The 14,409-nt window shown below is 48.1% G+C and overlaps 1 protein-coding gene across 3 annotated transcripts in view; it reads left to right on the top strand.

The window, feature by feature from the left end:
- SPTBN1 (spectrin beta, non-erythrocytic 1) overlaps positions 1-14,409 on the top strand; it is a 128,408-nt gene that overhangs the window by 67,658 nt on the left and 46,341 nt on the right. For all 3 annotated transcript variants that reach the window (XM_061989337.1, XM_061989338.1, XM_061989340.1), the window contains one exon: positions 9,247-9,398. In XM_061989337.1, the coding sequence (XP_061845321.1) occupies positions 9,247-9,398 (152 nt within the window). The remainder of the gene's footprint in view (positions 1-9,246; positions 9,399-14,409) is intronic.

The following is a 14,409-nucleotide window of genomic DNA, read 5'->3' as shown; positions in this document are numbered from 1 at the left end:
GTTGAATGAAAAGATCCCACAGCTCCCTCAAGTCCCTCAGTGGGATTCCACAGGAACACTAGCAGTTCAGTCTTCTGGGCCTACTCTTGTTTAGGCTTGCTGAAATTCATGGAATCACAGAAGAGGATTTTGTTTGGTCCAGCACACCTGCTCAAAACAAGATCGTCTTCAACGTTAGGTCAGGTTGCCTAGGGATTTGTCCTGCTGGGATTTGAATATGCCACAGCCTGTGGGGGATCCAGTGTCTGAACACTCTCACAGTGGCAGCTTGCTTCTTGCTATCTATCCCCTCAGAATTTCCCTTGCTTGGCCACATCCAGCAGGTCTCCTTCCTCCAGAGTGATGCGTGACCCCGTGAGCCTCTGTCCCCAGCGCCTGGGTGTGCTCGCTAACAGATGAGTTTCAGCATCCATTTTTCTGTCTTCACTGTGGATGCTGACTCCTGATGCCCATCCCTTACTGACTCATCTCTGCTAACAGTTACAATTTTGTATTTCCAAATACCTAGATAAGGAGGATCCCTGTCTGGTCACATACTTGGGCTGTGGAAATCGCAGACTGCAAGCAGACTTGTGTGGGAACTGTTGCGTTACCTGCAGCAGAGAGGGAGGAGTGCTGCAAGGAAAAGAGAAGAACAGAGATCATAAAAAACTCCAAACCTCCTCCTTCCTATCCTTTTCCCCCCCCTCCTCCTATAGACAAGTGGGAATCCATTGTAAAAGCTCACCCATCTCACCCTTGCTAACACTGCTCATCAGGCAGTGGTTTGGCCAAGTATGGAAAATAACAGCGCTGACCCCCACTCCAAAAACCCCTGGCACTTCCCTGCATTGTGCTCATGATGTTTCTTCAAGGAAACTGCAAAGACCCCCACAAGAGTGTGTGCACTTGAAATAGTGCAGTGACCTCAGGTCTTCATTGTTCTTCTGTGGGAATTTCACTGTCAGTGTCCTGGGACGGGCCAATGCTTTTTCCATCCTCCTTTTCATTGAGTCATTTGTCTCTTACTCAAAGGGGAAAAATTGGCAACAAGTGTAAACCACTAACATCAACTCAGCCATAAGGCATTTGTGTCCTTTTACATTAAATGCTGACAGCACTGAGCTGTTTCTCATGCTGTTTCTAAAGGGAGCTCCATTTGAGCTCTGTGCTGCAGGCTCATTAGGCCATAAAGTTATTCAACTGCACTTTTGATGGTTTGCTGTAAAAATGGGTTTGTAACATCTTTCTCCCAAATACAGTTTGGAGGTCAGGCCTTTGTCCTCTTGGACTTTTTTCTCATAATGGAATTCAGCCATCTGAGCAGTTAGATGGAAACCAGGGCAGGCAAAGGGGCTCCAAGCTGCCCCCGAGTGTAGGTGTTTCTAAGAGCAGCACCTAGAAGTGTTAAACCATTTTAATCATCCACCAGCAAGGTTGCATTTCTGTAGCTGCTTTGCATTTCATACAGAAAAACAAGAAGTCAGCTGGCATCCTAGAGCACCAGGAAACAACCTGAGTGGTTAATGTTTATGGACTGGGCCGTGCAGGAGATAGTGACACGAGTTTGCATTGCAGTTTTTCTGACGTTAAACGAGCAGTTCACGTGGCTTCCACCAATCCAGGGAGAGCCCAGCATGTATCCTCTCTAAATCTGCTTAAATATGACATCCTCATCTTCTCAACTAAAAAAAAAATAGTAATAAAATAGGCTGAGTTCTTCCACCAGTTTAATCTGTTAAACCCAGATGACTTCTGTGTTTCGTCTGTTTGCTGTGGGAGACGTTGCAGCAAACATCATAACTCTTCCCCATGAATCCAAAGCTGGCTTTCAGGAGGTTTATTTTTGTATTGCTGACACCAAAATGCCATAAACTCTGTGTAAAAATAAAGACAATGAAGGGACCTGCCCTTCCACACCCCGTAAGGCTTGGCTGGCTACTGGACATTGTTCTGTGCATCGTTTGATTGTGTGAGGGAGGTTTAGTGACATCAAAGAGAGAAAGCAGCAGAATGGGTTTTTTTCCACATGCTGCATTATGGAGTTTCCCTCTTTTTTTGTTGTTGTTCTTCAGAACCTTTCCAGCAGTGAAAGTAGTCACATGCTGTAATGTTTAGTAGAGAAGTGTAGGTATTTAATAGGATTTAGAAACTGGCTGGTGCTTCCTAGTAAAAGAGAATGGATTGCTGAGCACACCCCTGACTTCTGAACAGGAGTCTCTGTGTAGCCCAGTTGAGAAAGCAGCGAGGATTTTGCTCCTAGTGAAAATCACCAGCTAAACACAGTGTGAGCAAAATCACCTCCTTGCTCTGTCATCTTTCACATTTGCATTCAAATTCTCCTCTCGAGTCGTGTTGGAACATGTAAAAGCTTCAGCATAATCTCACCATTTTTGATGGGAAGTCACACCAAAGGTTACTTTGTGCCATAAAATAACCATAACAAGTACATCCTACTGGCATCAAAGCCACCAGCTGCAGTCATTCATCAGACCCACAAGGGTGGTGTTCTCTGTGTAAGATGTAAGTTTGACTTCCTGCAGGTTTCACTCCAGGTTCTTGCTTGCCTCTGTTGCTGCTTGTCTTCTACATTAAACTAATTTTCCCCCATGTTTGTCACCTCCTATTTTCAGTCTTGACCCTTTATCTGCAGCTGGAGAAAAGCAGCGGCATCCACTGCTCAGTTTTATTCCCTTACCACTGAAGGGCAGATACTCACAGGACACTTCAGTGTTAAGAGAAACTGATTCTATTTCCTTTTCTCTACAGACACCTAGTAGCCTTCCTCCTGACAGGGTGAGCCTCCTTCCTCCTGACAGGGTGAGCCTTCCTCCTTCCATCATTTTCTTCCCTGTTGATCAACAGATTTGGGCTCCCTGTGTCTGTCTGTGCATGCTTCTGCATTGCCCTCTCTGGGCTTCTTACTGCCACATGCACTGATACAGCAGGGATGGGGACTGTGTGAAAAGGCCATTGTTTCCCGAATGCTGATCCCAGCAGATGTTTCTCTCCTTAGCTGGGCCGGGACAGATTGGTCTGTATTGGTATTGGTGCTGTCAGATCTGCTGAGGGATCTGCATACCAGCCTTAGGGCCAGGTACAGTGGAGTTATTTTGTCCAAGCCTGCCTGAAACAACAGAGGTTAGACCTGTATTAATTATTTCATGTTCAGTATCAGCTTTCTGTTACTATAACAAATAGTGAAGATAATTGCAGTGCAAGCATTCCTGTTGTTTCCTGATAAAATCTTGTTTGATCACCACATTCTGGTCCCAGTAGCTGATGTACCATTCTCTCAGGATTCTTTCTCCATTGAAAAACTTCCAAGCAGGGCTGGAATTTGTGACACTGTGACTACCACTGGTTATTTTAACCCCATCTCCTCACATCTGTGAGAACACGTGGAGTCACATCCTGCACCTTGAAAACCTACAGTCATGGGATTGTTGCCGTGTGCAAGGAAGCTCTTTGCTGTGTTCTGTTTGCATGGGTAACCCAGGTTAAGCTGTGGGGAATTCTGGGAGGCTGTGGATGTGGGATATCAGCACAAGTGATGTGCCTGGAGCGACACGCAGCTGATCTCTGAGTCAGTGTGTTTAGCAATGCTCCCTGTAGGGTGCTCTCTGCCTGCCTTTGTTGCTATAGTGAACAAATAATCATCTTCAGCTGGAAAAAGTGCTTTCAGCATGGACATAAAAAGGATGTAAACCTGCAGGGACAGAGCTTTTGGAGTTAGGGATTAAAACTCATCCTTAATTTGTGTTGCTAGAGGGATCCACAGGCACTGGTAAGTGCCACCGGCTGGGCTGAGCAGGGCAGGGGATTTGGGTGCCTCTGACAGCTGAGCTGTCCCAAGGCACCTGCACACACACCAAGCACCTTTCAGCTTTCCTTTTGTGCTCTGATGTCTCAGTTTCCTTCAGCAGCAGCTAAGGAAATTCTGCTCCTTTCAGAGCAGAATCACAGAATCTCAAGGGCTGGAAGGGACCTCGAAAGCTCGTCCAGTGCAACCCCCCTGGCCAGAGCAGCACCACCTAGAGTAGGGCACAGAGGAACTCGACCAGCTGGGTTTGGAATGTCCCCAGAGAAGGAGACTCCACAGCCCATCTGGGCAGCCCCTTCCCGTGCTCCCCTTTGCTGTTGATGTGACGGGGTGCAGAGGCCTTTGCCGTCCCAGGGCTGGCAGGAGCTGTGGCACGCTGAGAGTCGTTCTACCCGTGCCGAGCTGGCAGCGCTTTGTGCCAGGTGTATTTGCCATTCAGTTTGAAACAGATTCCAGGTCAGTTAGTTGAAAATGTGGTCTGACCGGTATGGAAGGGAGCAGATCATCTGGAGGCTGCATTTAGCAAACGGGCGGCCGCACAGGTAACCTTTGCCACAGCAGCAGTTAGTGCCGCGGTCATGCGGAAGCACTGGGGCTGCTAACGCTTTGTGGCATGTTGGAGCAGCAAAGGGGTCACGGGGGCCTGTGTTTCTTTCAGCCAGCTCCTGCAGCCCTGCATTTTCCAGGGCAGTTAAGACAAATTCTCCATTATGCTGGCACAGCCCCATTAGGTTCAGTCAGCGGCTGGAGCGTGACAGGGGGAGGATGGTGGTGCCTGCGACTCCCGTCCCGCTGCCCTGCACTGCGGATTCAGCCACTCACACTCTGGCCTTTCACAAACTTAACGACATTGTTTTGGGGCTCTTTTTCTCATCCAATTAGTAAGGGAAAGAAAATTACTGTCCTCAAGGGGGGGAAGGGGCTGGATGTCTGCTCATGATCCCGTCCAGCCCTGCTTTGTGTGAATCCCTGTGCACAAACTCCCGTTTATTTACCGAACTCCTAAACAAAGTCAGTGCTTGATTTATCAGAGCGCCGGGGCTGGGGGGTGCGGGCCGTGGTGTGTCAGGAGTGTTGTCCTGGGGGTTTCCGCAGAAAGGAAATTTCCTCCCCACTGTTCCTTCAAGATAAGTCGGATTCTCCGTTATCAATAGTGCAGCGAGAGCAGCTTCCGTTCTGCTGCCGGGCCTCCTTTGCATGTTGCGCCTTTTCTCTTTACCCTTGGGAAACAACTGTTTTCACAAGCTGTAGGACGCTCCGAGCTCCACCCATATCCTCTAGTTTTAATCTTTCAAATCTGAGACCGTGTTTGTGTTGAAAGCATGAAGGACATTTGTCCAAACGATGACGTGAGACCCATGAGCAGCGTGTGGGGGCCCATCGCCGACGTTCAGTCCTTGGTGTCGAGGCTCATGGGTGACGCCCCTGGCCCTCGGCGTGTCGGGTTTTACACAGCACTGCGCATCGAAAGGGTCGTAGTTGTGTTTCTCTGTGCTCAGCTGACCTGTCAGAGCTCAAAGTTCTGCTTTGGTGTATGTATCTTCCTTTCTCTGAAACACCAAACTTCATTGTGTTGAATCCTGCGCGTGTTTTAACCCCAAAGCCGACAGTTTATCGGTTTGAAAGGGTTGCTAACAGCGTTGTAAAAGCCTGCAGTCCTTGTGAAACAACTGTGTAGAAATAATCAGGAGAGGTTTTAACACGACCAGCCCCAGCCAAGCAACTTTCCAAACGGGCTCGTTTCGCTCTCTCACGTTGTGGGAGCACAACGGGAGCTGAGTGACGCGGGGGCAACAACGGCTGCGCCTTCTCTCTCCGGTGTTTGTCACTTGGCAGTGCGAGGGGAGTGCTGGAAGAGCTTGACAAAGAGCTGCCTTCCTGGGTGAGCGCTCCGTTCCCAGCCTGAAAGAGCTGCTGAGTCTCTCCAGGGGCGTTTTGGGGAGAGAAGTTGCTGGTTGTGCCCAGAAGCCAGCAGTGAGCAGGTGGGGCCTGGCTGGTGGGAGCATCCCCAAGGGGCAGCCAGAGATCTCACTGCTTTTGGCCGTTCTTGCTGTGAATCAGAGAGGAGGAGGTGCGGGATGGCGTTGAAAAGCCGTTAGTGGCTCCAGCACTGAAGCTACTGAGGACACGTGAAGAGCTGACAGTAGGCTCACCGTGTGGAGTTAGAGCTGAAGCTGTCACAGCTGTGGTCTGGGTAGAGATTTTCAGCCTGTTTTTGTCTGTCGGGGTGAGTGAGCAGGAGGAGGGCACCGCAGAGGATGGGTGGGGAGCAGGTGAGAGGAGCAGAGGCGAGAGCCAGGAGCCAGAAACACCCACCCAGCCCTTCAGCCTCTCGCCGTAAACAGGAAACTGGGCCGCACAGAGCAAGGCAGAGGAAACGGGACGGCAACTGTGCTCAAGCCGCAGGCTGAAAGCGCTCACAGCAGGCCCACATGTGTGCAGGGACAGCCCCACACATCTGCAGGCACAGCCCCACACATCTGCAGGCACAGCCCCACACATGTGCAGGCACAGCCCCACACATCTGCAGGCACAGCCCGTGCACTCTGTTCCCGTCCTCTCCCTCACCCGTAGCTCGGTGTGCCGAGGTGAGGGATGCTGAGGCAACGCCAGAGAAAAGGAGTCACTGCAACTTTCTCAGGGCTTTTTTCCCCTGAATCCCCAGTGCCTGAAGGATGCATTTCACATCCTCTTTCAGGGCCACCAGTTGTGCTGGATGGAGTAGGGAGGTGGCTCCTGGACCACGTTGGCACTGTCTATAGGAGAGAACTGTCTTTCCCCTCCTGGAAGGGCTACCTGGAGCTGGCTGATCTGTCACCTTCCTTGGACTTGCTTTCCACAACAGAAGTTCTTAAGCTGGTACCAGTTAATACAACAGCACCAAAGTTTTCACAACCTGATCTGGCACATCACTACATTTCCTACATCACATCTTTAATCTGTTCAAAATTAGACTCTGACCTTTCATCTTCTTGTACTAAAACCACATGGATGTTGCTCTGCAGTCCCTTACTTTCATTATGACCCCAAATCTGGTTGATAACCATAACTTCTGACCAGGGGTTTTTTTAATGGATGGCTTCATGGTGATATTTGACAGCTTTTTTATTTGTTTTATCAGTAATATTTTCTATACCCAACTGGATTTTTTAGCATCCTGCACATCTGTATGTCTTTAACCACAGGGATCACTCAATGTTGAGCTTCTGTATAGACCACAGGGATTAAATACACAAACTTGCTGAGCTGTTCTGGGGCTTGTTCAAGCTGGTGAAGGGATGTGTGGTGATATCTGTTGGAATTTTCTTCTAGAACACCAGCTCTTGCTAAGTTTTCATTTTGTGACTCATTTAAAAGCATGGATTACTAGACAAGCAGATCTGCAGATACAGCATTCCCAGGAACTTGCTATAAATAGTTCATAAAAGATATATTTAAGGTTAGTAGACACTGTATTTAAGTCATTATTGGGATAGACAACTATTTGTACTAGTCAGATCCGCTGGGTTTTTCTTTCCTGGTCCAAGATGGAACAAGCTGTGTTGCTGCACCACTGGCACGAGCTGTGACGTGGTTAGGAAGGAGATGCTGCAGCTTCTGACTGCAAAGATGTTTATTTTTCTAATACTGCCCTGCTGCAGGAGGGCTTGGGCTTGGTCACCAGCTGGCCCTTGTCCTGTTGGCAATGTGCTGATTAACGATTGCTGTTCCATTCTGTGGGTCAGGGGAATGCCCGTCACATGGTTGTGGCGCTGGGGTGTGAGGCAGAGGTTTGGGCAGCACTGCTGCTTTTGAGAAACTGCTTTTGGCACCTCTGGGTGCCCTGGAAAGCAAGCCACAGCTACTGCTAGTTTCCTGTTCTCTTCCTGTGCCTTAGCAGTCCCCTGCTTCACACACAGCGAGGGCAAACAAAGGTAACACAAGCTGTCGGTTCATTGAAAGCGTATGACTGGTTTACCACAAGCCTCACCTTCTGCATCTTTCTAAGCTTCATTTTAAAATGTCATAGCTTATAGATAGGTAAAAGCTGCTACAGATGGGGCAGTTTCAGGGCATTAGCTTTGATCATGTCCTACCACGTGGGTAGCAAGAACAAGTTCAGAAATACAGGGGAGGAACTGAAATCTTAGGGTGGGGTTTATGGAACTGGACAAACTGTCACTAATTTCTTCTCTTGCTGTCTCTTTTTTTTTACTCATTTCTCAACTTTCTTCAGCCTCAGCTTCGTTATCGTTCTTGTCACCAAGATCAGGCTTTTGCTACTGTCCCCAAGGTCCTGTGTGTGCAGAGGCTGTTGCTGGTTATGAAGGTGCTGGGCTCATGCCCACACCATGCTGGGCTGCACCAACATCCACCTTTGCTGTGTTTCAGTGTACTCTGAGTTCTCAGAGCTGGATGTGTTACGTTTTGGTTTAGGATTTATTAGCCTTCACATCCTGTATGTGAATGTGCCAACAGCTTTAAAGAGACTTGTGGGAGACTTCGATGTTGAGCTGCTTGGGAAAGCACAGCTCTTCCATCCTGGTGATGGGCTGCAGAGTCCAAGTTCAAGCACCTGCCTTGCGACAGATTCGGTCTGTAGTAGTTCCCAGCTCAGTCAAACGACTTTTTGCTAACAAGGAAGGGCTTCATCCAAAGCCCTTGGCAAAAGAATTAACCACAAGGATGTGTAATATTTTTCTGTGAGAGTTTCCAGCTTGGCAGATAGCTGGTCAGGAGTTTCTGAATTAATGTGGGCTGTAGTGGGCCTGTGCATTAAGAGAGCTCTTGTAGCCAATGTTTTCATGTATAAACACATGCAAAAGACTCTGGGAAGGTGGAAAGAACCTATTTTTTTATGACTTTAAATAAATACAAGTCTACTTCAGACATGCAGTTACAGGAAGGTTCTTCTTGACATCGTGTAAATAGCAGTTACAAATGTTAGATCTGCAAATAAATACTGTAATGAGAAGCAAAGGAGAACGTGGGAAGCTTTGGTCTCTGGTCTTTTGTACATATCTTAATCCAGAGTGATTTCTGGTATTCCAGGGGACCTGTTGTGGGTTTGGGTGTGTGTTGGAGAGCAGAAGTTGGCCTGTTGTTCTGTTGGTGGAAGATAACTCTTGATCAAGTTGCTGGACAGTTTGATCAGTCCAAAGTGACTTTTACACTGTGGCTGTAGAAAGGACTTATTTACAGCTTGAGAAAGCTGAGCAGCAAGTAAGCCTGCAATCTAGAATTCTATTTATTCTATAGGTAACAACTCAGTGAAGTTTCTACTGATATTAGAAAATGCCATAAAATAGGCAGAAAGGTGGATTTTCAGTGAAAAGCCCCAGTTTCTTCAGTGGTTTTGCTAAGAAGACAAGCCTTTCCTTTACTGTTAGACGTGTCTGAACATCACGTCTTCATGTAGGTACATGCACTGTGATTTGAGTAACAGGATCTTGTTTTTCTGCCAGATGAACGTGAGGCAGTTCAGAAGAAGACTTTCACGAAATGGGTGAATTCCCACTTGGCCCGTGTGTCCTGCAGGATCACAGATTTGTACACCGACCTCCGCGATGGAAGGATGCTCATCAAGCTGCTGGAAGTTCTTTCGGGAGAGAGACTTGTAAGTGTTGCTTAACACCCACTGTGGGGTTTCTGGCTTGGTTTTTGGGTGGGTTCTGGTGGTGAATCCTTGACTCAACTGAAGGACAGCAAAACTGAGTACTGAGAGTTCAGAACTGCAAATGCCTTTTTACCTAGTAAAGAACCCAGCCCTTTGCTTCAGCTGGATCCAGACACTATTAAAATATCTTCCTGTTGGCTTCAGTAGGAATGAAAGAAGCTTCCTTTAAAGGGTGCTGCTCCTAAATCTGCATGTTCTCCAGCCCCTTGGACTGTCTCAGTGACAGTAAATTTTTCCCAGGGAGCCCCTGTGCCAGGATGTCCAGGGAGGTGGGGAAGTCCCCAGCCCTGGAGGGATCCCAAAGCAGTGGAGCTGAGATGTCGAGGGCCGTGGGTTAGTGGTGGGCTTGGCAGGGTGAGGTGGGTGGTTGGACTCAATGAGCTTAAAGGTGTTTTCCAACCAAAATGATGTGTGTGAATTCGATGTGCTGAGGAGGGTTCCCGCAGCCTGTGGCCAACTGGCCCCTCTCTGTAGATGCAGGTGGCTGTGTGCAGGCTGTCTGCCAGCCCCAGGCGTGGAGCATCCCTTCTCCCTTCCCTGGAGCATGCTGGGGGTTGTGGAGGGCAGCTGGTGAGAGAGGGCCAAGTCCACCCTGGGAAGCACTCAGCAGGTTTAGCCGTGGTGTTAACTGCATCCCACTGCTCAGGAGTGCTCCTGATTTTACTAGGATTAGGCTTGGATTACCTAAAAGAATATCTAAAGCTAATTTAAATAAATAGGGAAAATTCTGTCTTTTAGTATACTGAGAGAGTCCTCTTGATACCAGCACAAGAGAGTGGTGAGTAGGAAAATCCCTGTAGAGAAAGATGCTGCTTGAGACAGGAAAACTGGGTGTCAGGAAGTGGCTGGCTATCAGTTTCCCTCAGTTCTTTAAATGATGGCTGGACTCTTAACTACCTAATTTAAAGCAATCTTTTCAAAGAAATACGGGTCTTTAGCTAAGACCTAAGGCTACACGAGGTTGCCACTGTGTAATCACTTGTCATCAAGCACTCCTATTAATGGAAGCTCTGTGGCTTAAGACTCTGGGTAATGGCTTGAACATATGGCCCACAGTGTAGTGTCTGGACAGTAAGGGAGAGAGGGAGCTTTCTGAATGCCTCTCTGAGGGTGAGGAAACTGACGTGCACAGAAGCACCCTGTGTGGGTAAAGGTAACCAGTCCCAATGTTTGTAAGCTACAGTTTGCTCAAAATATATTTCTATTTGCACCAAAGCATTTACTTCAGTGTTAGGTCTTAGGTTTGATGTGTTGGGTGCAGATACCAGATGTTACTCAGGAATAACTGAGTCCAACATGCCCCACTACTCAGGGCTTCAGACAGCAGGCGTGGCACCTCTGTTGAAATCTGCCTTGCCAAGGTTGGACTTTCAGTATCAAACAGCAGCAGCGAGGCTCAGACCAGTCGTGTGACTGTGAGTCATTGCCATTTTTCACTGCAGGTTTTGCAAACACAGGTGCTGGGGTGGGGAGTGTGCAGGAGCCACCCGGGGAGAACGCTGCCTCTGCGCTTGCTTCATCCCTCGCGGGTCGCTTCCGCAGCCGCCCGCACCACCATCAATTCTTTCTGTGGCTTGGTTATCTTCAGAATGGAGGACAGCAGTCTCTGTTTGAACAGTACATTCCACCACACCTTCCTCTGCAAACGAGAAGAAGATAAACCTTGAGACAGTTACACACACCAGAAATATTCCGGGAGGACTGGCACATAGCATCCACTTGCCAATGTTCTCCAGGCTCCTGGAATTCATTTGAGCTGGTATCGGTTAGGTTCTGACACCTCCATGACACACAAGCAGAAATCTAAAGGCACTGTCTTGTGCAGGGGGCTTAAAATCAAGACAAAAAATGTCAAATGGTAGGAAAGCAATGAACGAACACAAAAACTAGCCCAGATAATTAATGTGGGGTGTTGACTGAGGCAGTAGAACAACCAGGAATTGTTTTCTCACTTTGGAAAGGGATTGAGATTCTGGAGCTGGAGCCACACGCCTGTGGAGCAGAGTCTGGGATTTGCTAATCAGGGAAGCAGGACTGCTCTTTGCCCCCTGTAAGACCTCCAGACTCATTCGCACATGCCCTGTGTTTTTCATAGGCTGCCGTGGAGGTGTGTTGGAGAAACTCAGGATGAGAGCCTCCAATAAGGGCAACATTTACATCTTCCTGTCAGTTCAGCTGGATTCCCAGTCCCAGTGTTTAGTCCAGACCTTACTACATGAGATCCTCTGTACAGTGCAGTATTTGGAAGGAAAGTGATAGCATGCAACAGTTTAACTGAGCAAAGTGGAAAAGAATCCAGCCAGTATGAAAAGACACTTGTATTTGCACACACTGGTAACCAGCGTCTCCCAGACAGAAAAATAAAGCTGAGAATTGTTTTCAGCCTCAAATCAAGCATTTAGCTCAGTTTCTTCCGTAACTGTTTAAAGGATTAGTAAATTCCTTCCAATTCCTATGTGCTCAAAGGTCAGACTGTTTAAGCAGATTCTCTGTAGTGAGTTCTGTCACGTTTTCTGTTGGGAAAGGGAAGGTTTCTGATGTAAAACATTTTCCTGATAATGTGAGTTGTGGAGACTCTTGAGTTCAGGTAAATACATGAGAGGCCACCTTCCTGGTTACATTTCTGGGTCAGTGCTGGCCCAGAGGAGGTAAAAGTTGCATCTCCCTGTGTCTCATCTTGAGGCTGTGCAGGAGAGTGTGGCAAGTGCAGACACACCTTGTGCAAACCAGGCTCAGACACCTCTTCCTCTTTTTTGTGGCTTAAGTTGTATGGCCCTGCCAGGTCAGAGGCACGGGGAAACACAACCTTCTGCCTCCTCAGCGTGCCCAACACTGCTTTTGGCCTGATGGCACTGTGGTTCTCCTCTGTGCAGGAATATGTAGTGCCCTCTTGGACCATTAGTAGTTTGAAAAGCCCAAGATGTCACTGCTAATAAGCCATTACAGTCTCAGTAGCCAATTTCTGAGCCAGAAAGTGGACCTAGTGCTGGAGCACTAGAAAAATACGTCAACCCACTCCTACTCTACAGGGAGTAGTGTGTCCTGTTCAGGTTGGTTGTGTGTGCTCTGCTGCTTCACGTACAGTTGTCATGTTTGTGGAAGAAGCAATCCTGCCAGTACCTGAGGGTTGGATTCCCAGTGGCAGAGTGTGTTGTTGCACAGCGTGGGTAGGAGGAGGTGGTCTCAGGAACTAAATAAAGCCTCAGTCGTGAATGGTGTTAGCTCTGTTGCCTTGGTGCTGGAGCTTCCAGGAGCAGAAAAGGAGCTTTTCAAACCATTTTCTGCTCAGCAACTTGAGGCATTAGAGACAGTGAAGCTGCTGCTTGGGTAGGCGAGAAGGGCTGCGTTAAAGCAAGGGGGACAAGAGTCGGGCCTGCCAGTGCTGCTCAGAAAAGGCCACAGGCACGGTCGCTCCTGAGTTTTGGGAACATCATCATAAGAGGGATCACGCTGTGTAAAGCTGTTCTGGGGCTCTCAGGTGTGGCAATGGGCCAGAGTGAGCTATGGGCTGGGTGGCTGTGGGTCAGTGAGCTGTGGGCCGGAGAGAGCCGTGGGTGGGCCGGGTGGCTGTGGGCCACGGCCTAGGCTCGCCTTTCCCCACAGCCGTACACTCCCTCTCCAGCCCTGGCAACAATCTTCCTACCTGTGTTTTGCAATATTCAATGAAACCTGTGGTCCAGTTTGCCACACTCTTGGTACCAGCCAAAAGGATGGATCCCAGATTGTTCCTGCCAATACTGAGGGATCTCCAGTTGCTTTCAGGCGGCCATGAAACCTCCCTCTTTCTCACACTCACACTATGGCTCCTCACCCTATACTGGTGGCATTTGGGGCATATGGTATGTGCATAGGGTGTTCATGCAGTTTGTGCCTCTGCAGAGGGAGCCATAGAATATTTTGGTTGGAAAAGGCCTTAAGGCAACTGGAGTCCCAGCCCTGCCCTCACCCTGCCAAGCCCACCACTAACCCATGGCCCTCAGCACCTCAGCTCCATGGCTTTGGGATCCCTCCAGGGATGGGCACTCCCCCATCCCTCTGGGCAGCTTGTTCCAATAATAACCCTCTCAGGGAAAAAGTTATTCCTCAGCTCCAATCTAAACCTCCCCTGGGGCAACTTGAGTGCAACATTTCCTCTTGTCCTGTTGCTTGTTACTTGGGAGAAGAGACCAAAGGCTCCAGCCTCCTGTCAGGGAGCTTTTATAGGGACATTTATACACAAAAGCAGTAGCAGGTTCCTGGAAATTTTCACTCTGTGTGAGTTGTGGGTTGACTGTCTCTGCAGAAGAACCGTGCTAACTGAAAGTTGAAGTGAGAGTAATGACCTCAGTGGTTTATGTGTCCTGAAGGACACCTTCCTAACAAGTGTTTCATCTTCATAACATACAGGCTCCTGTTTCTAGGGGCCATAATATGGCTCCAGCTGAAACTCTTCCCCTTAAACACAGTCTGAGGCCAGGATTTTGCCTGAGCTGTTTCCATGGCCAGTTGATTCCATTCACCAAAGAAAACAAGGAAATTATGTCAATTAGTAGTTTGGCCGAGTACCTTTGGTGACATCTCAGTACTGAACAGGCTTTTCAACTGTAATCCTTCTCAGCAGAACAAAGTTGGTTTAGTTTTATTCAGTTTTACAGACTTCTACACACTGCTAATATATTCATGGCTTTTTTCATTTGCACTGAGCCTCCATGAAACTGTATCACATTGGTGTGGCTGATGTTTGAATTACTGCTTTTACTTCCTATTAAGAAAATGTTTGGAGTAAATGTCTTGTGTTATTTCCATACTATTTATTCAACTTTAACCAAAAGAAACCCCTCTGTGACATATCTTTCCTGAGGAGTTTTACTGAGTAGCTTGTGGTCCAAATCTGAGCTATGTTTTTGGAGAGTGAATGTTTGGATTTACAGGTGCTCCCTGGAGCATTTGTTACCAATTCCCTCTCATGTGT

The sequence above is a fragment of the Colius striatus genome, chromosome 2, assembly GCF_028858725.1.
Source record: "Colius striatus isolate bColStr4 chromosome 2, bColStr4.1.hap1, whole genome shotgun sequence".
In the NCBI taxonomy this organism is placed as follows: domain Eukaryota; kingdom Metazoa; phylum Chordata; class Aves; order Coliiformes; family Coliidae; genus Colius; species Colius striatus.
This window is presented reverse-complemented; position numbering and strand designations above follow the sequence as displayed.